Source organism: Electrophorus electricus, chromosome 14, assembly GCF_041902795.1.
Source record: "Electrophorus electricus isolate QZ-2024a chromosome 14, ASM4190279v1, whole genome shotgun sequence".
NCBI classification, from domain to species: domain Eukaryota; kingdom Metazoa; phylum Chordata; class Actinopteri; order Gymnotiformes; family Gymnotidae; genus Electrophorus; species Electrophorus electricus.
Genome location: NC_137510.1, coordinates 13,933,024 through 13,955,000, shown reverse-complemented (window position 1 = coordinate 13,955,000; position 21,977 = coordinate 13,933,024). Strand labels below are relative to the sequence as shown.

The window sequence follows — 21,977 nt, the reverse complement described above, 5'->3', positions numbered from 1 at the left end:
CATGGGAAAAGCAGCAGGTTGACACAAACAGCAGATGGAGCAGCTATTTACTTATCAAGTGTGTTCTGTTGTGAAAAAAAGCAGAGAGCAATCTTTGAGTGCTCAGAGGAGCTGAGCAGAAGGGAGAGAAGATTATTATTGTTGTTTACCTTAAATTGGGATTAGGCTGTAAATTGGGTGCAGGCTTTTAATAGGAGCTAGGAGGAAGAGAAGTGCCAGACGCGCTCCAATTATCACGCAAGGATTTAACAGCGTGGTGAAGTGACGTGCATGAAGAACTTGTCAGGCCTTCGTCTACTGCACCTACTGCCACCCCCACCCAGCTCCCACCCCACCACGGGGGCTGACTACCATATTTAAATTACCTAGCAAAAGTCCAGGTCCTCACACATGGATTGAAGATGTAAAAAGAGGTTGATTGAGATGTCCATTAGTCTGTGTGTTATAATGAACTGGGTTGAGAACTGTTTGAATGGCAGCTCTCTGATTCACACACACACACACACACACACACACACACACACACACACACACACATACATAAACACGTGTAAACAAACAAAAACAAGAAAAACTACAGAGAGAGTGTGTGTGTGTGTGTGTGTCTGTGTGTGTGTCTGTGTGTGTGTCTGTGTGTGTGTGTGTGTGTGTGTGTGTGTGTGTGTGTGTGTGTGTGTGTGTTTGTGGCCATGTCTGTGGATGCATAGCTCACTATTTTCCTTGGAGATTAGAAGGCTTCATTTGTTGCTACCGCATGAGTGAAATGGACGCAGGACGAATGATGTCCAAGTCTTCTTCAAGTGGTCCTTTAGTAGACTGTCAACAGCTGCCTTTTTCCTCCCACTGACAGATAGACCCTTAAATGTATCAAACAAAGGATTGGCCCCGTGACAGAATTTTAATTAATATGAGCTCTTTTAACATGACCTACTAGTTAATTCAAAAACACTTACTGGCTTTGAGCCAGCCTCAAAGCTCAGCCAGCCTCGAAGCTCCAGAGTACAGCCACAAATGAGGGTCCTTCAGCTCATAAGAGCATGCCCATCCTTGAACAGTATACATGCTCGCTCATGGTCATAGGCATATTAAATATATAGTCCCTGTTTGTGTGAGACTGGGGGTGAATTTTGATTTTGAGTGACCAACTAAAAGCCAAATCAATTTCCCATTTAAAATCTGCAATAGTACCTCTCTGCCAACATGACATGACATTTATAGATCTCTTTTTCTGTTTCTCCACCCTCTCTCACAACCTTTCTCCACCCTCTCTCTCGCTCTCTTTTGCTCTTTCTCATTCTCTCTCTCTCTCTCTTTCTCTCTCTCTCTCTCTCTCTCTCTCTCTCTCTCTCTCTCCTCATTAGTGCTGGCCAGGGACTGTGACACCGGCCTAAATGCGGAGATATCCTACTTCGTCCAGAGTCTGGAGTTTGCTGTCTCATCTCAGGGGGTGGTGAGCCCTAGCAGGAAACTCAACTACGAACGGCCCAACCACATGTATGAGTGTGTGGTGGTGGCCGTGGACAAGGGCATGCCCCCTCGCACCGGAACAGCCTCCATCCGCATCCGCATGGCCAACGTCAATGACGAAGCCCCTGTCTTCTCCCAGACTGTGTACGTGCCTTCCACCCTTTCAGTTACACACTACATCCTTTTGTCTCTTTCCTTCTACTGTCTCTCTCTCTCTCATCCATGTTCTTTAGTTCTCCTTCCTGCCCTCCCCTTTGCTCTGCCCCTCCCATTTTCTGAGTGTCATAGACTGGAGCTCTGATGGCTTTCTCGCTGCTCACTGGGGATGGGGCTTCAGGGCTGTCCAGCAGCTGCAGGCAGGCAGGCATCAGGCTTGACAGGGCTCTGGCACCTCCTAAGAGCAGGCAGAAGGAGAGGCAGGCGTTGGGACAGCTTCAGCAGGAGCTCGCCAAGCAGAGGAGCTGCTGAGCTGCTCACTGAGCAGAGACGCAGGGCACTGCCAGCCAGCAAGCTGGGGCTGTGGACACACAGGCGGTGATGCTAAATTTCCTGCTGCTGGAGCACATTGAGGTTTTGCATACTAGCACGTGTGTGTGTGTGTGTCAGAGAGAGAGAGAGAGAGAGAGAGAGAGAGAGAGAGAGCGAGAGGGTGTGTTCTCTTTTTACATAAAATGCAGCTTTTATTTCAGAATCTAGATAGACAAAAGTTGTCTTTTTGGTTACTGAGGTTTAGGTGGATTTAGCTGAATACTTCATGTCTAAAGTCAGCCCCTACATGAACTGCAATAGAGGTGTGTGCATGTATGTGTGTGTGTGTGTGTGTGTGTGTGTGTGTGTGTGTGTGTGTGTGTGTGTGTGTGTGTTATAGAGTGCTGGCCTGATCCTGAGAGCTGTTCCAGTGCATAGTTTGCATGGTCATTTGTGAGTGCTCTGGGATGAGCTTCAGAGGAAACAGATGGTGATCGTGTGATGTTCAAGGACTGATCTCCCCCTCTACCTCTCTCTCTCCCCCTCTACCTCTCTCTCACTCTCTTTCTACTGTCTACCTGTCTCTACTATCTCTACCTCTCTTTCTCTGTCTCTTTATCTTTCTGCAGCTATAAGACCTTCTTGTCAGAGGACGCAGGTCCTGAAACTCTTGTGGCCATTGTGCATGCCAAGGATCCAGATGGGGATGGAGTGACATATGCCATTACTGGGGGCAATGAAGACAGTAACTTCGAACTTGACAACCAGAAGGGTGCGTAGAGTCATGACAAACACAGAGAATGACAAACACACACACACACACAGGCTTTTGGGGGGTTGAGGTTAGAGTAGTAACATCACTGAGGCATCTGCACTGCGTTCCGGGGAACAAATCTTTAACAAGATCTTCAATGTGCTTTAAAAAGAGTCTGAGAGTTTGTGCTCCTCTCTGCTGACTGGATCTGAGAGTGCATGTTTCTCTCTGTGGACTGGGTCTGAGAGTGCGTGTTACTCTCTGTGGACTGGGTCTGAGAGTGCGTGTTACTCTCTGTGGACTGGATCTGAGAGTGCGTGTTTCTCTCTGTGGACTGGGTCTGAGAGTGCGTGTTACTCTCTGTGGACTGGGTCTGAGAGTGCGTGTTACTCTCTGTGAACTGGGTCTGAGAATGCGTGTTACTCTCTGTAGACTGGATCTGAGAGTGCGTGTTACTCGCTGTGGACTGGGTCTGAGAGTGCATGTTACTCGCTGTGGACTGGGTCTGAGAGTGCGTGTTACACTCTGTGGACTGGGTCTGAGAGTGCGTGTTACACTCTGTGGACTGGGTCTGAGAATTCGTGTTACTCTCTGTAGACTGGATCTGAGAGTGCGTGTTACTCGCTGTGGACTGGGTCTGAGAGTGCGTGTTACTCGCTGTGAACTGGGTCTGAGAGTACGTGTTACACTCTGTGGACTGGGTCTGAGAGTGCGTGTTACTCTCTGTGGACTGGGTCTGAGAGTGCGTGTTACTCGCTGTGGACTGGGTCTGAGAGTGCGTGTTACACTCTGTGGACTGGGTCTGAGAGTGCGTGTTACTCTCTGTGGACTGGATCTGAGAGTGTGTGTTCCTCTCTGCAGACTGGGTCTGAAAGTATGCTGTTCATCTCCTGCTTATTGGATTGTTGGAAAAATTAGCTGCTTTCACTTCATTATAAAGCCACTTTGCAGACTATATCTTTCATGTAGCTTGTCAAAGCGTGGTATGTGTGTATATGGAAGTCATGGTTATATTCAGAATCAAGGTTACATTTGTCTACAGTCATTTGTTAGCAAGCGCTTCTATCCTCTTCATACACACACACACACACACACACACACACACACACACACACACACACACATACACACACTCCTGCACATAAATACATACACACAACACACACATTGCCTCAGGCTCCCACACTGTATAGTCTTCTAAAACTGTGACTTCAAAGATGTCATCGATTTTTATTTATTGCTTCTCCAAACCCTCAATTTTGTATTTCATTTGTAAGCGCAAATCGCATGTGCAGCTAGTCCAATTACACTGGATGCTGAGTACAGCCAAGCTTTTTTCTTCATAGGGGCAGCATGTTGTACAGGATGTCAGTGCAATGTTTGTTTCTGTTTGTGCATATATGTCAAGTGACAGCAGAGCATGTCAATGAAATCAGAGCTGCGCTGCTGACTGTTGTGGTCCAGTTGGCCCCTGTGTGCAGTGGACTAACCCGGGTCATCCTGTGCTTGGGTCAGGCATCATCAAACTGCGTCGCAGCCCTCCACCCAAACTGCGCGGGCCACAGTATGTCCTCGATGTTACGGCAACCGATGACAACGCCTCTGGCGGGCCCCTCCCCCTCAGCAGCTCTGCCCAGGTCATCGTGGGCATCAATGACATCAACAACAACAAGCCCGTGTTTGATGAGGTAAGAGAGAGCAGACCTTTGCATTCAACCCAGTCGGAAAAGAACCTCAGCCGTGCTGCGCATGCCAGCGCTTGTGGTCAGGACCTCTCAAGAAACGCTGCATGCCAAGCAGCTTGTTAACCTTCTTCCTTATTTAGTTTTCCCCGAGTTCCCCAGAGGAAGTGAGGGGTAGAGGGATAGATGAGAAGGCATAAATGGAAAAAAATGGAGGGAATGACAAAGAGAATGATGGAACAAGTTTGAACGATTTGGGAGAACTTTAGAAAGATGAAAAGAGGAGGGAGAATGATGTAGAAGCTGAGAGAGAAAAATAGATAGATAGATAGATAGATAGATAGATAGATAGATAGATAGATAGATAGATAGATAGATAGATAGATAGATAGATAGATAGATAGATAGATAGATAGATAGATAGATAGAGGACACTGATGGATGAAAAGGCCTTTTTCGGAATTTGGGGGCTGTGGGGAAGGGGAGCAAGAGTGAGACAGCTGCTAGCGGGAGATGTGAGAGCTCGGCTTCTCTCCGGTGACCAGGCAGTGTCTCTGGAGTGTGGGGAAAGAGAGCAGCAGGAGCGCAGGGGGCAGGCGGGCTTCCTGTCCCCACTGGACCCAGGCTGGCTGGGCCTACCGCTCCACTTCTGCTGCTGATGCCCATGAATATTTTAGGGGGGAATTAGCCCCAGGCACTGTGGATGCATATGAAAGAGGAGCACTAAATGCACCCAAGAGGCAACATGTGGCCCCGTCTCCAACCCCTCAGCCTGTGTCCGCCAGCCTGAGCAGACACCCTACCCCACCCCCTGCTGGCCGTGCAAGTGGAGCGATCGAACCAGGCCACGGTGCAGGCTGCAGGCACTCGTCAGAATCACACCCCCAACCCCCCTCCCTCCCCTCACTACCTCCCGATGCTTTGCATTCAAGGGTCATCTCTTTTCCTAATTGCAATAGATTATGGCACTAGACCAATAGACTATCTGTTAAAGTGTTTTCCCTTGCTAAACTGCCAAATCCTCTCTAAGCCCTTCTTCAAAGTGTGTGCATATGTGTGTGTTTATGGGTCTGTCTCTGTGTGTGTGCAGAAAGACAATGAGAAGGGCAAACTGTGAGCTGTTTTTTTTCCCTTGAGGGCGGTGAGCGATTTGAGCCCTTTAGCCCTGCTATTGATGTACTCGGTCGATCAGTCGCCCCACTTTGCGTGCACGGCATGGCCGTTTCCCAGATGAGAGTAGGCTGTGAGGGGGAGGGGCAGAAAGAGGGAGAGATGAAGTTATGAGGAGGGAATAAGTGAAACTATGTCCTCATTAGCAAGCAGTTCTGCTCTGCTGCTGTGCTCATGTAAGGAGTGGCTCAGCAGTAAAGAAGTGTGTGTGTGTGTGTGTGTGTGTGTGTGTGTGTGTGTGTGTGTGTGTGTGTGTGTGTGTGTGTGTGTGTGTGTGTGTGTGTGTGTGTGTGTGCATGCGCATGTCCAGTGTTATAATTACAGCTCCAACGCTCTGGTCCTGGAGAACCAGCCTCCAGGTACGGTCGTGCTACACGTGCATGCGCATGATGCAGACACAGGGGTCAACGGAGAGGTCAGATACGGAATCATGCAACGGGATGGAGCCTCACCTGGGTTCACCATCGACTCCGACACAGGTGGACAGCAATGCCCAAGAGAGGAGCATCACAAACTTTATACCTTCCTGTCAAACACCATCCAGAAACCACAGTGTAAATTTATTTGAATGTCCTTTGTGTGTGTGTGTGTGTGTGTGTGTGTGTGTGTGTGTGTGTGTGTGTGTGTGTGCGCGTGTTTGTGTGTGTGTGTGTGTGTGTGTGTGTGTGTGTGTGTGTGCGTGTTTGTGTGTGTGCATGTGTCTGGGTATGCGTATGTCTGGATATGTACGTGTGCATGTGTGTGCATTTGCTGTGTGTGTGTATGCGTGTGTGTGCGTGTGTGCCGTCTGTTGTCTTGCACAGGGGTGATCAGCACGGTAGTGAGTTTTGATCGAGAGAGGCAGAGAGAGTACACGCTGTCTGTCACTGCCACTGACCTGGCTGAGGAGCCTCTCATCGGAATCTGTCAGATCACCGTCCTCATCTGTGACCAAAACGACAACGACCCCAAGTTTGAGAACAGTCGTTACCAATGTAAGAGGCACCGTGGTCCCTGCTGTGCCTGGCTCCCCACACACACACACACACACACACACACACACACACACACACACACACACACACACACACACACACACACACACACACACACACACACACACACACACACACACACACACACTGCAGTTTCCATTATTGTTTTCTACAGGGCCTGCCACGAATCCCTCGCCTACTCACTTCCTCCAGTTAATTTGAATATTTGAATATCAGGTAGTTTGAATATCTGAGGAATCTATAATTTGCTTTCAATACAACTCCAGTTTGTAGATTTGCTCAGGGAGCAGTGTCTTCTTGAGGGCTGTGTTTAGCTAGTTTTGCAAAAGCTGAGTTCTTTAGGATTAAAACCAATTTGTTTACATACAGACTTTACATACAGATGTTTACATATAGACTTGTTTATATACAAGCAAAAGATCAGTGTTGACGCCAAGTCATCAGGGCTTTTGCATGATCCTATCTTACCCTTCATCTCATTAGACAGGGCTACATCTCCACCACAGAAATGTAACACTCTTTTCTCTGTTATTGACCTTTCCTAAAACATTTGTTACTTTATCAGTATCACTTTCTCCATCAAATTAAAGAGGCCCAACTTTTTCTGTCATAACATCTTTTTAAACCAGTGGTTCCAGTCTAGTCAGGGCCCATTAGACCTAAATATTACATATGTAGAACAGTTTGAGAACGGTGAGCCTCAGCAGACCCCCACTTAGTGTCTCAACTTCATCTTAAATCAGTGTTAGATTGGCTGAAAGCTGTGGAGGAGGAGAGAAAGCTTTTTGAAATGTCTTTCTTTCCCTGCTCTTCTAACAGATTGGTGTTTGTTTACCATGTGCACAAATATGTGTTTGATAAGTTTGATGTCATACTTCCTTTTCATCACGCTAAAAGCAGCGCAAGAGTGACTCGTTTCAGGGACGTGCATTAGTCTTTGCTGTGTCAGCGACAGGAGCAGGGCTTCAGGGGCCATCTTCAGAGCTTCTGCTGTTTCTCTGACAACTGCTCTGACATTAATCCTTCCTGCCCCAGACTTCCTGAGGGAGGATACGCCAGTGGGCACCAGCTTCCTGCGGGCAGCGGCCCACGATGATGACCAGGGCACCAACGCTGCCATCACATACTCCTTATCCCACCAGGAGCCGGCCTACTTCCGCGTCAACCCCAGCACAGGATGGATCTATGTCAGCCACCCTATCTCACAGGTGCAAGGCACACACACAGACACAAAGTGATTTATATACATAATGTGTAAGATTTTGCAATACTTGTTTAAAATACCTGTATTAATGTAATATTATGTCATTTGAAGAGCTCATTTCTGTACAAGGTACTTGCCCCATGTTCCAAATCAAGAGCCCAGTTCCGGGGTCTGACATATGAAAACACCTCAGTGGACAGCACATGTCCACTATAGTGCTTTAGTGTTCTAGGGGGCAAGTTAGCCCCATACATTCCCATCAGGCTCTCTGGGTACCTCTAGCTGACAGAGAAAATCTGTCTGAACATACAAGTATATAAAACTATGTCAACATGACCTGGAACTGGAATTTTTAATAAGAATATTATATTTATAAGGTTACATCTGACAGACCCTTGTAGTAAGAATAGATCTGTGTTTCACTGACATTGTGCAGCTGCTGTTATAAGTATGCTCAGGGTAAGCTGCCTACTACCCCTGTGTGTGTATGTGTGTGTGTGTGTGTGTGTATGTGTATGTGTGTGTGTGTGTGTGTGTGTGTGTGTGTGAAATATTCTCTGCAGAGACCAATACTCACCTCAGTCTTTGTTGCCTTCCTCAGCATTTGCATATTAACCATGACACATACCAGAAGAGCACTTCAGCCATGGCTGTATATATACTGCATATACATCTATACAAGCAGGGCAGCAGGAGAAAGCGTGGTGTTCTTCCATGCATAAATATATTCATGGGGAGCTGTTTCCGACATTTCCCTGTTATCCTCTAGGCACAGTGGGAGATGCTGTTTATTTATGGCAGACGCTTTCACCCTCTCCTTCATTTGCTGCCGTTATTCCTGTTTTTTGCCTTCTGTGTCTGTCTTGCACTGTCCTCCCATGCCCTGTCTGCGTTGTCTCTGTTCTGACCTGGCTCTCTTTCTTTCCCTTCTTTCCTTTTCTTTTTCATTCTTTCGTTCTTTGTTCCTTTCTTTCTTTCTTATTTTATTTTTTCTTACGTTCTTCCTTTCCCTCCATCCTTTTCCCTGTGTGTGTGTGTCAGGGTGGGTGGGTGTGCTTGTGCTCTTGTTGTTTGGTCTATGCAGAGATGTCATCTCCCCGTTTCTCAGCCTAGCAGTGGCGGGCTGTGTCATTTCTGCGCAGGTTATATAAAACCTGCAGGTTCACTGTCTGACATTAAGAAGGATCTGTGGACACACACAGGCCTGGACAGGGAGACAGGCTGTACTCAGATGATGTCGACAGCGCGATTTGGCCAGCCAAGCAGCAGTGGCAGCCATGATGAATTAGCTGCATTGTGTGGTGTCAGAGCTGGAGTGAGGAGCATGGATTTTCTCCCCATTTGGCAGAGTCATTACAGAGACCCAGATTCCCTTCCTTTCCCCCCCCCTCCTTCTCTCTCTCTCTCTCTCTCTCTCTCACACACACACACACACACACACACACACACACACACATACATACCAGTCACTCCACGAGAGTAGTGAAGCTCAGGTAAAAGATTACATGCAGTGAAATATTAATACAGAATTCACTTGAACACCTTTTTTTGCTTTTAACCTGTGTCCATCAAGCCTAAAAGAGACAGATGCTGCCTACATGGTTAGAGGGCAGGTAGAATTTTGTGGGGATCCAGCATCCTTTTCTCTCCCTGATGACTCCTCCCCCTCCCCTAAGCCATCCCTCCTCCCTGCAGTCCTTACCTCAGTGCGGGTCACTCTGGGTAGTAGAGGTCTGCGTGGTGTTTGCCATTAGCCCACTCCAGTCCCCCTGCCTCACATTTGTCAGAACTGATCACTGCTCAAGAGCCAAGACATCGCCTACATTTAGCTTACCTGCCTTCAAACACACAGCTTTTATTGTTCTCTTTCTTTCTCGTTCTCTCTTCTATCTCATTCTTTTCCTCACTCTGTCTATATGCCTGTACGTCTGCCTGTGTATCTGTGTGTACCTGTCCGTCTGTGTCTCCGTCTCACTTTCTCCCCGCCCGCCTCTTTTATGCTGTATGGCCTGAAAAGCAGACCTATTTTGGAGGTTGTTAAGCAAAGTTTTACTGCTGACTCAGAAGAACTCCTCTATTATTAATCGAACAGTGGTAATCTGAGTGAAGCGATGTGGAATATGTGGTACAAACGTATTCCTCCTCCATTTTTCTGTGAGGGCTCAGCCTTGAAAGTCAAATTAAGAGCCCAAAAATGAGAGTCTTAGAGAAAAGGTCTCTCTATGCTACCACACAGTGTACTTTTGTAGTCTGCCTGCCATTTTCCAATGAATAATGCTGACTTTTTTCACTTTTAAATGGCACAAATTTCTCTCTCTGTCATTGTAAAAATCTTTTGAACAAAGATTTCAACCCTCCCACCAGCAAAAATGTCGTCCAACTCTGGTGGTATTGGGGGGTCGGCGGGGGTGCTGGCAGAGCTGCGATTCACTTATGTATGTGGCTTTCCTTAAAGATGGATCCTTTTACTTTCGTGTTTATGGCTGGAGAGGATGTGAAGGCTTGCCTAATCCTGGCTCGGCCATGCTTTTCCACTCTTCTCCCTCCAGACGTCACGGATCCTACAGCAGATTGTGGCCACAGACGGTGGGAAGCGCAGCAGCTCTGTGGACCTCACCGTCACCATCACCAACGTGCACAACCAGCCGCCGCAGTGGGAGCAGGCCGAGTACTGGCTCACCGTTCCCGAGAACACCATCCGCGACACCAAAATAGTGGTGAGTGCTGCTCTCCGGATGCTCTGGACACGGGCCTGTCTCCTAGCTGTGTAGTGGGGGAAGGAAGCCATCTCTCCATCTCTGTGGAGAGTCTAGGCCTGACCCACAACTGAAAAGGGCCAGTTGGTATTCCCATAAGTACCTTTATATTACAGTCGATTTATATATACACATATATAAAACTTTGTGTATGTATATAGGCCATTGTATATTGTATTCTTGATGCCAAAACCAAGTCGTTGTTAAGAAGAACTGATGTGGCTGTTAGTGCTAGGATAGATTGTTGTTTTCTATAATTACTAGTTTTGTTTTGTTTTTGTATTGTACTGTCATGTGTAGTAGTCTAACTGTGCTGGGTACCTATGGAATTAGGGTTAAACACATGAGCTGGGAGGGTGACATTTCTGTTGTTCCATTTTGCTTGTTTGATTCTTTATCTGGCTCATACTTTGTTTGATATTTCAGCTTGTTTTATCTTCTGTTAGCTTTCAGTCATGTACACTCAGACTGTACACCCAGTGAGCATCTTGCCAATGACCGCCATTTGTCCACCTAAATTGTATGGACTAGTTGTAAGAATTTTCTCTTCTAATTAATTCAAATGGCTTGGAAAAATGTGAAAAACGTTCTTGATCTCCTTCTTTTCTACTCTCTCTCTTTCTCTTATCCACTGCTGTATGAAGACAATTTATCAGTAAAGACAGCCAAAAAGAGTTCCAGTTTCACTCCATGAGCATCTTCATCTTGCTGTTGCCAGATATTCTCACATTCTCCAGACATTCATATGCAAGCAGACATATGCACCTGCTTTTCACATTACCACAGGATACAGTTGGGATATTTGAACAGAAATGTACCAAAGGCACTGTCAAAGAACATTGTATTAATCTGGCCTAGCCGCACAGGTCCGGTTTTCTTTACTGTTGGTTTTGCTAATGAAACCTCTTGAATTCACACACTGGTATACACACACATAGGTGCACAAACACACACACACACACACACACACACACACACACACACACACAAAATGCTATCAATTTCAAACTCCTGATTAGACATATTGGAAACAAAGATCCTTGGTGCGAGGAAAGTGGATGGGATGACATGGCCAGTGTATCAAGTTATACAATGGTCTCTTATTGCATAGGCCCCTGCTCAAGAAGGATCCTTAATTACTATATTCATTTTCTGACAGCACTCTCATCTCTCAGTGCTCCAGTGAATGTCTCTGTCATAGATAATGAATATCGGTCTAAACCTTGCACACATTATGGATGTTTCTCTCACTCTCCTTCTGTCTCTCTCCTTCTTTCTCTTCTTTCCTCTGCTTCCCTAACCTCCTCCATTAAGTACCCAGGTAGATTGTTGTTTAAATTTAGCAGTGCTAACCTGACATGTAATTACACTATATGAGGCTGTGGGTGCAAAGTCTAAATCTCCTTATCAATGAGTTTCTCAATTAATTGAACATTAATTGAACATTCCATGTTCAACTGTGTTCAGACAGCATCCAGTGCACTGTGATCCATTGTGTTCAGACAGCATCCAGCACACTCCTCTGTGTTCAACTGTGTTCAGACAGCTTCAATTGTATTGTGTTCCACTGTGTTCACACAACATCCATTGCACTCCTCTGTGTTCAACTGTGGTCAGACAGCATCTCTCCTTTGTATTCCACTTCCCATAGCTGAGACATTGACATGGACTTTGAGTACTGGTCTGCTCCACACATTCACAAAAAAGCACATAATCACACACATCAAAATATCTTTTGATATGTATTCTCATAGGAAAAACACTCACTCACCCACACACGTACACACACACACTCTATTAAAACATGCTGCAGATAAGGACTCCATTGTTGAGTCTCTGATATTGTCATTCTTCCCAGTGTCATTGGGGTGTGATGAGAGGATTTCTAATGATTGCTAATTGCACAGTACCTCTGCTTTCACACCATGTGCAGGGAGGGCCATTACCCAGCATGCATGCTGGCACTAGAAAAGAGGCAAGCTGCACTGGTGAGAACAGTCTTTTGAAGACTTAGATAGTTTGCACCTTCAGATCTTACAGGTTCCTTTTACACTCTCTTCTGTCTCTTATCTGTTTTGCATTCTGTCTGGTTCACATATATTGGTGTACCTGCAAACAGGCATATCATCTATCTGATTTTGAGTCATTCTACAAAAGTGGGTACCATTTCCAATTTGGAAAATTTTCATCAAGAGTGATTTGTGTTTTTCTTAAAAATCCACAACATGAAAGATAAGTTAATTCTCTAAAATACATTTTTAACATTTCCCTGATTATTTAGACATGGGGAGCCATTCTTGTACCATCCCGTCACTGACATTTCACTTGAGTAGAAATACATTTTAAAAATTTAAAATCTAATATTTTCCTACTAGTAGAATGTCCTTTTTTTCTAAACAAGCAATAGAAAGTATGTAATTTAATCTGCTGTTTTCATTTTTATATTCTTTAACTTGAAAAGTGAATTTGACATGTCAATGGCCTCAACGTTTGTACAGAAAATACTAACTCATTTCAAAATTAAATATAAACATATATTTTTGTGATCAGTCCAGAAAACAAGAATGTTATTCACCATTAATTTATGGAGCATTTCACCCCCTTTCTATTTTTTATTTTTTTTTTAATAAAGTGACCCTGTGATGGGGAGGTAACTGATGTGATGTGGGGGTACATGCAAACTGTCTCTCTATATGATCTGTTGGTTTCAGCCCTCATCTACCATTGAAAAAATTGTTAATTGTAGATATAAAAATAGGCATGACTTAAAGAAACAAGATTCAAAATACATATCAAAATTAGAATTTAATAACTAAACAGCCAATACTGATACATGAACAATGGTTCAAATAAGCAAAAAAAGAAACTTGAATTCCTCTCAGGGGAAGGCAGAGGAGCATTTAAAACAGAGGAGAATTCCATTAGACATTCCTTGTCTTAATAAAATTGCAGAATTAATCCTTCATCTTATGTGACTATAAATTAGCCTATTATATTAGGAGTCTCCCACTTTACACATTCAGTGTGATTCCGAATGTTCTGCAAAATTGTGGGAACTTTGACATCCCCAGAAGCTTCAAGAGCACCATAAAAGAGATTGGGAGAGTCACTTCCATACATCCCTCTGGATTTCCATGTGATGGAATGTCACAGTGTGTGGTGTTTGATATCGAGCACCTCATCAAAGAGGTACCACAGGATGTCATCTTTAGCATGCCAGAAGAACCTGTTGGCACCAGGTTCCATATTTAAGAACACATATTTAAGCACACACCCCATATTTAAGCAGATCCCCACTTTTCCAAGCAATTTCTGTTGGCACATTTTGGGCTTGGTCCTGTTGAAAGTGAAGTGTTGTGTGGTGAAGCACTGACATCTCAGCTGCTTTTTGCATGGAGCACAAGCAACTGACCTCCTGGTAAATGATTCCCTCTTGGAATGAATGTAAACACTTGGTGAATTTTCATTGTGGATGGAACTGGCAGAATCTCTCTTGGCATCCTTTTTATTGCCTGCTCCACTGCTCCACTTGCTACACAAAAGAGCTTAACAGTTAACAGATGTTTTTGTGAGGGCTTTATATAACTCACAGACATCAGGTATGTCACAGTTGTTGGCTTCCAGCTTGTCAGCTGTTCTTTTTGAACACCATCAGACACTCCCTTACCATGACTTGTTTCAAAAATGTTTCAGGTGCCACCTTTCAGACCTTGTCTTGCAAGCTCTGTGCTAAAAAGGAAGAAATTCCCTTTCTGTTTGTATTGTAAACATGGTCCAACACTAGAACAGATACTTGTGGATATGTGGCTTATAGATCATCCAGCACTGGATTCATGTGTTCCATATAGCAGAGAGACTTTTACTTTTGTGTTCGAAAAGTGACACTAATAAAGCAAATGGGCTGTTTTTCACCACCTATGTACAAAACACCAGATAAGCATGTTGGTGTGAAGAGTCAAAGTAGACAGCTTGAATCTCTGAGCTGTATTTGCATGTGTAGTTTTCAGAGAAGTCAGTGAATCACTGCCTCCTTTTTTCACAGATTTTTCAACACTCTGCAGTGCAAGTATTGTTGATTTATATGAACACATGCCTTTTGAATTTCTGCAGAAGAGTGTGGAATAACTCCACAAAATTATCTTGTGTCCTCCATTGTTTTCTTCTCTGTGAGCTTGACAGTGGTAGGACCTTCCCTTGCATTTTCCATTTCTTTCTCTACTGTAGCCCACTGAGGAATTGCAGCCTTTGCCAAACCATCAAAGCCAGACACCAGTCTTGTATTTGCATTCTGCACACCCATCATACATTTTGCTGGTTTTTGCACACCCATCATACATTTTGCAGTTTACCATTTCGGACAAACTCTCGAGATCTGAGGTATCTATGAGCCTCAAATGATGCAACTTCTCAATAAAAAAATCTGAGATTTTCATGTATTTTACTCAGACATGTGTTGTGATCAGAGAGAGTGGGATGTACAATCCAAAATGGTGGACGTTTGCAGAAAAGGCAGTATGATGTGGGGGTTTTTGTGTGTGTTTTCAGCATGACATTTCTTGGGAAGAATTTTCATTGTGTCAACCAGAAACCTTTTCTGTTTCTTCACCTTGTTCTTAGTAATTGTTTGTTTTCATCATGTCATTATCCAACTGAGGTCATCTCAGGTGAAGAGGGTTTTGACTTTGGACTTGAAAGCCCAGTGAACCTGTGTGTGGGATATCTAGTACAGAGGTTTTCACTCGGAACCCTGCGTTTCACCCTGCTTTACAGTACTTCTTTATATCTTGAATCAAGATTTCATGATAAAGTACGTTTTTCTATTTGTGGGGCTTGCTCTGCCTGTCTTAGTTAATCCATTTACTGTTAAATGAGGAGATTCACTAAGCACTTATATCTTCTGTATTTGTCTGCATGTTTTCTTTCCTTCTCTAGCAATTTCTTTCATTTTTAAGTTTCTTTGTGTAGTGTGTCTGTTCTTCCTGGAAATTCATTTTCCTTTTTCACATTGCCAAAAACAAGACAAAAATATAAAATGGTAACTTAGTCGGTCAGTTATGTACACCATATGCAAAACAATTTCCCATTAATAATAAGCTTGCTTCTTATTCTCTACATGTCCATTTATTTTCAATCCTAACTGCATACAGCCGTGACCTTGAAGATTCTGACTGCTGTTCTGGCTGTTGGATGGTATTTGGACTCTGAGGATGGGTGTCCAAACTGTGCTTCCTAGCCTCTGGCTTCTCTTTTCTCTTCTTGTTTTGCTTCCTTCACTTTTTACACAGCTCACTTAGATCACTAATCTTCTTCTTCTTCCCTTGCTCTACATCCCGTCTCCATTGCTGATGTTCACTCTCTAAGTATTTTTGCTTCCTCTCAGCATCAGCATCCTGACATGCACAACGTCGTCCTTGTCTCTCAGCAGCACTTAACGGAGCCATGATGGAGACAGATATATCTGATAATGTTATGAAATGTATCACTATTCTTTATATACAAGTTTTTTTTTATTTAATGTGCACAAACATCTTTGAAATACTAAAAAAAAATTAATGTTATGATTTTATGCAGTTATACCTTAGTTACTTTCACAGTTTAACCCTCTCACACACAATAGTACACAGAACAATAGCTGTCTATTATCAGAATATATTTGACTCAAGTGTGTGTTTTAATGTTTCATACCTGAGAGAGCTGTGTCAATTAAATATTGGTATATATATATATATATATATATATATATATATATATATATATATATATATATATATATATATATATATATAAAATTTAGATAATTTGTTTCAGATCTCATATAATGCTATAATGCAAAGAATAGCTCATATTCATTTGTATACAACACAATATTAATGTTCTAAGTAAGCAAGAGTTCAGAAATCAATTTGGTTCAGGTCTGGGGATTGGTCTGGCCATGACAGGATCTTGATCTGGTGGTGATCCAGCTACACCTTAACTGACCTGGCTGTGTGGCATGATCCTGCTGGAAAAACAATCAGAGATGGGGAACATTGTCAGAGCAGAGAGAATCAGGTTTTCTTCCAGGATAACCTTGTACGTAGCTTGGATCATGCGTCCTTCACAAAGACAAATCTGTTCAAATCTAGCCATGCTGAAGCACCTCTAGATCATCACTGATCCTCCAACAAACTTCACAGTGGGTGTGAGACACTGTGACTTGTAGGCCTCTTAAGGTTTCCATCTAACCATTCCCCACTCACCCTCTTCTGGGTGGTCTGTTTCCTTCAAGCTCAGGGGCCCTAACAGAGGCTTGGGAACTTGACGATCATGTGTAGTATCTTATCTGTTCCCAGGACTGCACTCTTGTGGATAGAGACCTTGGATGTTCTTCTGGGGATTTGCTGGAGCATTTCTGACAGATTATGGGTCCCAGCCCCTCGTGTGCCGATTACTACAGGAACCCCTATTGCCTTCACCTTCTACATCCTTTCCAACTCTTCTCACAGCCCTCGGTATTTCTCAAGCTTTTCATGTTCCTTGTTCCTGATGTTGCTATCACTTGGGATTGCTACATCTATCACTCCAGCCCTCTTCTGCTGTTTATCCACCACTACTTTTGTTTGTCTGTATCTGGACGTCCCACAGGATCTTAGCATGGTCATTCTCCACCACCTTTGGGGGTGTATCCTACTTTGACCTTGGAACTTTCAGCCTGTACTTGGCACAGATGTTTGTGTATACTATGCCAGCTAGTTATTGCATTCCATGTACGCTCTGCCTGCTAGCATCTTGCATCCCACTGTTATGTGTTGCATTTTCTCTGGGGCATCTTTGCACAGCCTGCATCTGAAGTCCTGCCTGGTGTGGTAGATCCCAGCCTTTATTGATCTTGTATTCAGAGCTTGTTCCAGTGCTGCCATAATCAGTGCCTATATGTTGTCTTTCATTACAGCCTTTTCCAGACATTGGTGGGATTTCTCCAGGTTTTTGCTCCTCCTCATTCCCATCCTACTTGGGTTTCTGCTGTCTGAGGTACTCACAATGCACTTCATCACTTGGGGCCATCATTCCACTATCTTGGTGGTTTCATCCTGGATAGTGGCCTCGATGCTCACTAGTCCTCAGCTCTCTTCTTTCTGCTTAGTGTACAGTCTCAGAGTGCTAGATTTGGGATGAAACCCTCCATGCATTGTGAGGAGTTTCCTTGTCTTGATGTATCCTCCTTAGGCCATCTTATTATGCCAGCAGGGTATCTGACTGGTAGGGCATAGGTGTTGACAGCCTGGATCTTGTTCTTCCCATTCAGCTGACTTCTCAGGACTTACCTCACTTTTTGTAGGTATTTGCCTGTAGCTGCTTTCCTTGTGGTCTCTTCATGATTCCCATTTGCCTGTGGAGTTCCAAGGTACTTGTAGCTGCCTTCAACATCTGTTAGCCTATTCCCTCAGCATCTGGTAGTATGATCCTCTACATTCTAGGTACCTTCCCTCTCCTTGTAACCATCTGACCACACTTATCCAGTCAGCATGACATTCTGATGTCATTGCTGTATAGCCTATTGAGATGGATTGGTGAGTTGAGGTCTCGTTCACTTCTGGCATATATCTTGATGTCATCCATCTAAAGGAGGTGGCTGATGGTTGTTCCATTCCATAGCCGGTATCCGTAGCCACTCTTGGTGATGATCTCACTGAGGGGATTCAGCCCTGTGCAGAACAGCAACAGGTACAGGGCATCCCCTTGTTAAATCTTGCACTTGATGGTGAATTGTGCTGTTGGCCTCTTGGGTCATCTTCCACAGCCCAACTGACTTCTTGATAAAGGCTTCTTGATGAGACCTGTAGATGTTATATAGCCTCAAGCATTCTGGGACCCATATGTGGCACATTGTGATGGTCTTACAATCTTGAGCAATAGCTAGTGCTTGGCTACTCTTGTGTTCTTGCCAATGCCTTTCTGGGCCCTGCTCATGTATCCAGCCATGTGCCTATACATCTTAACTGCAATGATGCCTGACAGGAACTTCCATATTGTGCAGAGGGAAGTTATCAGCTGGTAGTTGGATGGAACTGACCCTTTCAGGGGGTCATTCAGCATCAGGACTTTCCATCCTTCAGTTAACCATTGAGTGTGGTTCCATCCATTAGCAGCTGGTTCATTTGTGCTGCTAGGTGCTCATGGAATGCAGTTAGCTTCTTCGGCCAGTAGGCGTAGACCATGTCAGGGCCTGATGCTGTCCAGCCCCTCTTGGACATCTGCTAGCATGGTGGATACTGGATACTGTTCAGGGAGTTTACTGTGGTCTGCTCTCAGGTTCACCAACCACTGGTCATTGTTGTTGTGTGATGCCTCCTCCCATATGCCTTTCTAGTATTTGGTGCGTCTGTTCTTATACTGTTACTCTTCCACTGAGAGTACTCTTTGGATGGCTTATGGGAGAACATCCTGTTTATATATACACGTATATGTGTGTGTGTGTGTGTGTGTGTGTGTGTGTGTGTGTGTGTGTGTGTGTGTGTGTGTGTGTGTGTGTATATATATATATATATATATATATATATATATATATATATATATATATAATTCTCTGGAATTATTACTTCACTATTAATTTTGACTATCTCTATATCTTTTGCTACAGTACACTGCAATTACTCACCTGGAATCTTTTTCAGAGATCATAGCCTGTTATAGTGTAATATGTCTATTGTTCTTATGAACAGTTGATATAAATCTTTATAAAATCTCACATGAAGTTATATACTCTTGCTTTATAAGGTATTGTACAGGTAGCTATAAATACTAATGAGTAATTATACAAGTTTATCACATGCATTATAAAGCATTATATATAGTATATATTGCGTTATAAATACAGGATTCATAGGAACTGTTACCAAAAAAAATAAATAATTTGACTTATTTATTTAAACTATCCCTGTAAAAAGGGATAGCTCATTGTGTGTACTGTGGGAGTATTAGTTGCTGTTCTACATCTACAAATACATAAATGTCCCAGTGAACATTGTGGTCTACACTATTAGTGTCTACACTATGTTTGCTTCTGCAGTATATGCATTTCTTTGAGTTTGCATTCAGTACTGCACTGTAGCACTGCTGCAGTTTGTTGTGAGAGCTTGTCTATGTTTAAGGGCTTTGAATTTCACTGCGTGTTTGAGTGGAAGTGTGTATGTGTTAGGTTGTGTCAGTCTGAAGGGTCAGGGTGAGTCTTCATTTTGTATGTGTATGTAGTGTTTGTTCACATGCCTCAGCTAATGTGGTCAATTGCAATGTCTGAACATTTCCAAACAAGATGACTGACACTTCCCACACCATGTGTTTGTTTAATCTCTTCCTGCTCTCTTCAGTTTCAGCTCCATTTAGCCCTCAATTCCGTCAATTACCAGAACATAAGCAGAAGAATAGCTTTGTTTCTACCTCTATTGGTGTATCTTAAATTACTATCTAATGTCTAGGCTTCCTGTTTCAAGTTCATTGTATCGATTAACTATATTTTTAAGATATAAAATTTCAACTTAACACCATAACTGTTTGGGTGGGTCAAATGTCAGATAGACAAAATGGGTTCTCTTTCTCACCTAAGAGCTCTGCCTTCTTATGATGTTGACTCAATTACATCAGCAACATTAATAGAGCATATACTGCTGTTCAGGGTTCTGAACCTCTTCTGCAAGAAAAAATGACAGGTATTAGCCAAATTTTGACACATTTTTTATGTTGCAGTCTTGCTCTCTATCACTAGGAGATAACATAGAAAGTTCATCTGCCAACCTAATTCTCTCTTGCACATATAAATATACACCCACACACAAACCCAAACAGTGATGTTCCTGGTAATGTGACTTGAACAACAAAACACTTCAGAACAATTACACACTTTTTTTTTATGCTCACTCTCTCCCTCACTCTTGCTTTCTCTGTTTTCTCTTACTCTTTGTCTCCCTTTCTCTTCAAGTGAAGGATTTACTCCCTAGTGTGGAGTAACTGTAGCAACTGACTGTTCAAATCTGTTCTGTGCATTGGGAGCCAACATGGTAATTTATCCTCAGAACTCTAAATACAAATTAGGCTTGTTAAACAGTATAATGCATTCATTAAGTACACTGAGCAGCCTTGTTGTGTACAAAGTTCTCCTATTCATCACTCCTTCTTCCTAACTCTCTCTCTCTCTGTGTGTGTGTCTTTCCCTCTCCCATTTCCTTCCTTCCTGCTCCATGTATCGTTTTCTCTAATTAAAAATGTAAATATCAGTCACCTCATTGTGGAATCATTTCAAGGAATGATAATTAGCAAATTTCCAAATGCAGTAATTGCAACTTTGAGGAAGTAATTAAGGGGTTTTGTTCTTGTGCATGGAGGCCAGATAATGGGGATCCCATTCTCATCAAACTGCGTTGCCATGTGCTAATAAACTCAGGGGGCAGATTAATCAGGTACAGTTTCACCGGTCAGTCAAGTTTGTATTCCTCAGCACCGAATCAAAATTATTTATTTAGCTAATGCCTACTTTTATGAATATTTCAACCAAATTTCAGTTTGAACCAAAAGAGTGAATTTAAAGTTTAGACCATTTACTTTTTGTGAAATGTGGGCTCTCATATGGCTGTGGACTGTAGTCTGTGCCTTTTGGAGTGCTGACCAGGAAAAGTGCTCTTTTGAGCTGGAAAGTGATGTGTGAGAGTTGTTTGGTGTTCCGGTGTAGTCAGGTGTTCTATGCTTGTGCAGGCAGCGTGAAAACCTCTCCCATGCTCTAATGGGATCTAACCCTATGCCCACCACAATAGTAAATGTTTTGGAAGTGCCAGTTTCCAATGTGTTTTCATGCTCTCTTCAGCAGTGAATGTTTTGCACTGGCAATTTCATAAAATTCCAGCAGTAGTGTATAATGACCTTTTGACTAAGGTACTTGTTAAAGGCTCTCCTGTGCTTCCACTATAGGAGTGTCCCACTATTGACTCACCATATCAACAGAGATGGAGCTGTAGGTATTGTTTGAGTTCACCATTCGCCCTAGTCTCTGAAATTTTGAGTCCGTCCTATTGAGGTCTGTGGTGATGGCTGCAACTAGCAGGGATGGGCTCCTTCTGTAGAGAAGGGTGGGTGTCTGAGCAGGGGGCTCATCTCAAACTGCCCATGACAGGAAAGGTGAGGGACTAGGTCAGCCCAGAGTGGGACATGTCCTGGAAGTCAAAGCCTCAAAGCCCATAAAAGCAGGAGGCGCTAGCGGCTGAGCTTTTAAGGTGTGTCTTCTCCATGTCGCCGCAGAAGAGCTGTCCTCCCTGACCACATAAGAGCCTTGGATGTCATGGCTGACTGAACCCATGGACACTAACTATTCCCAATACTTTCTGCCTCTATCTCCCTTTCTCCTTCTACTTGTTTCTTTCTCTTTCAAACCACTGCTCCCTCCACCGCCCTCTCTCTGATGTCTTGCTTTGAACTTAGGCTTTCCTAGGCACACATTCATCATGTTACAGGACT

At 43.6% G+C, this 21,977-nt stretch overlaps 1 protein-coding gene across 1 annotated transcript in view; it reads left to right on the top strand.

Moving 5' to 3' along the window:
- si:dkey-22o22.2 (neural-cadherin) overlaps positions 1-21,977 on the top strand; it is a 99,922-nt gene that overhangs the window by 50,911 nt on the left and 27,034 nt on the right. Inside the window, exons 6-12 of the mRNA XM_027003010.3 lie at positions 1,362-1,611; positions 2,565-2,707; positions 4,205-4,377; positions 5,852-6,020; positions 6,345-6,515; positions 7,572-7,744; positions 10,290-10,457. Coding sequence (XP_026858811.3) covers positions 1,362-1,611; positions 2,565-2,707; positions 4,205-4,377; positions 5,852-6,020; positions 6,345-6,515; positions 7,572-7,744; positions 10,290-10,457 — 1,247 coding nt within the window. The remainder of the gene's footprint in view (positions 1-1,361; positions 1,612-2,564; positions 2,708-4,204; positions 4,378-5,851; positions 6,021-6,344; positions 6,516-7,571; positions 7,745-10,289; positions 10,458-21,977) is intronic.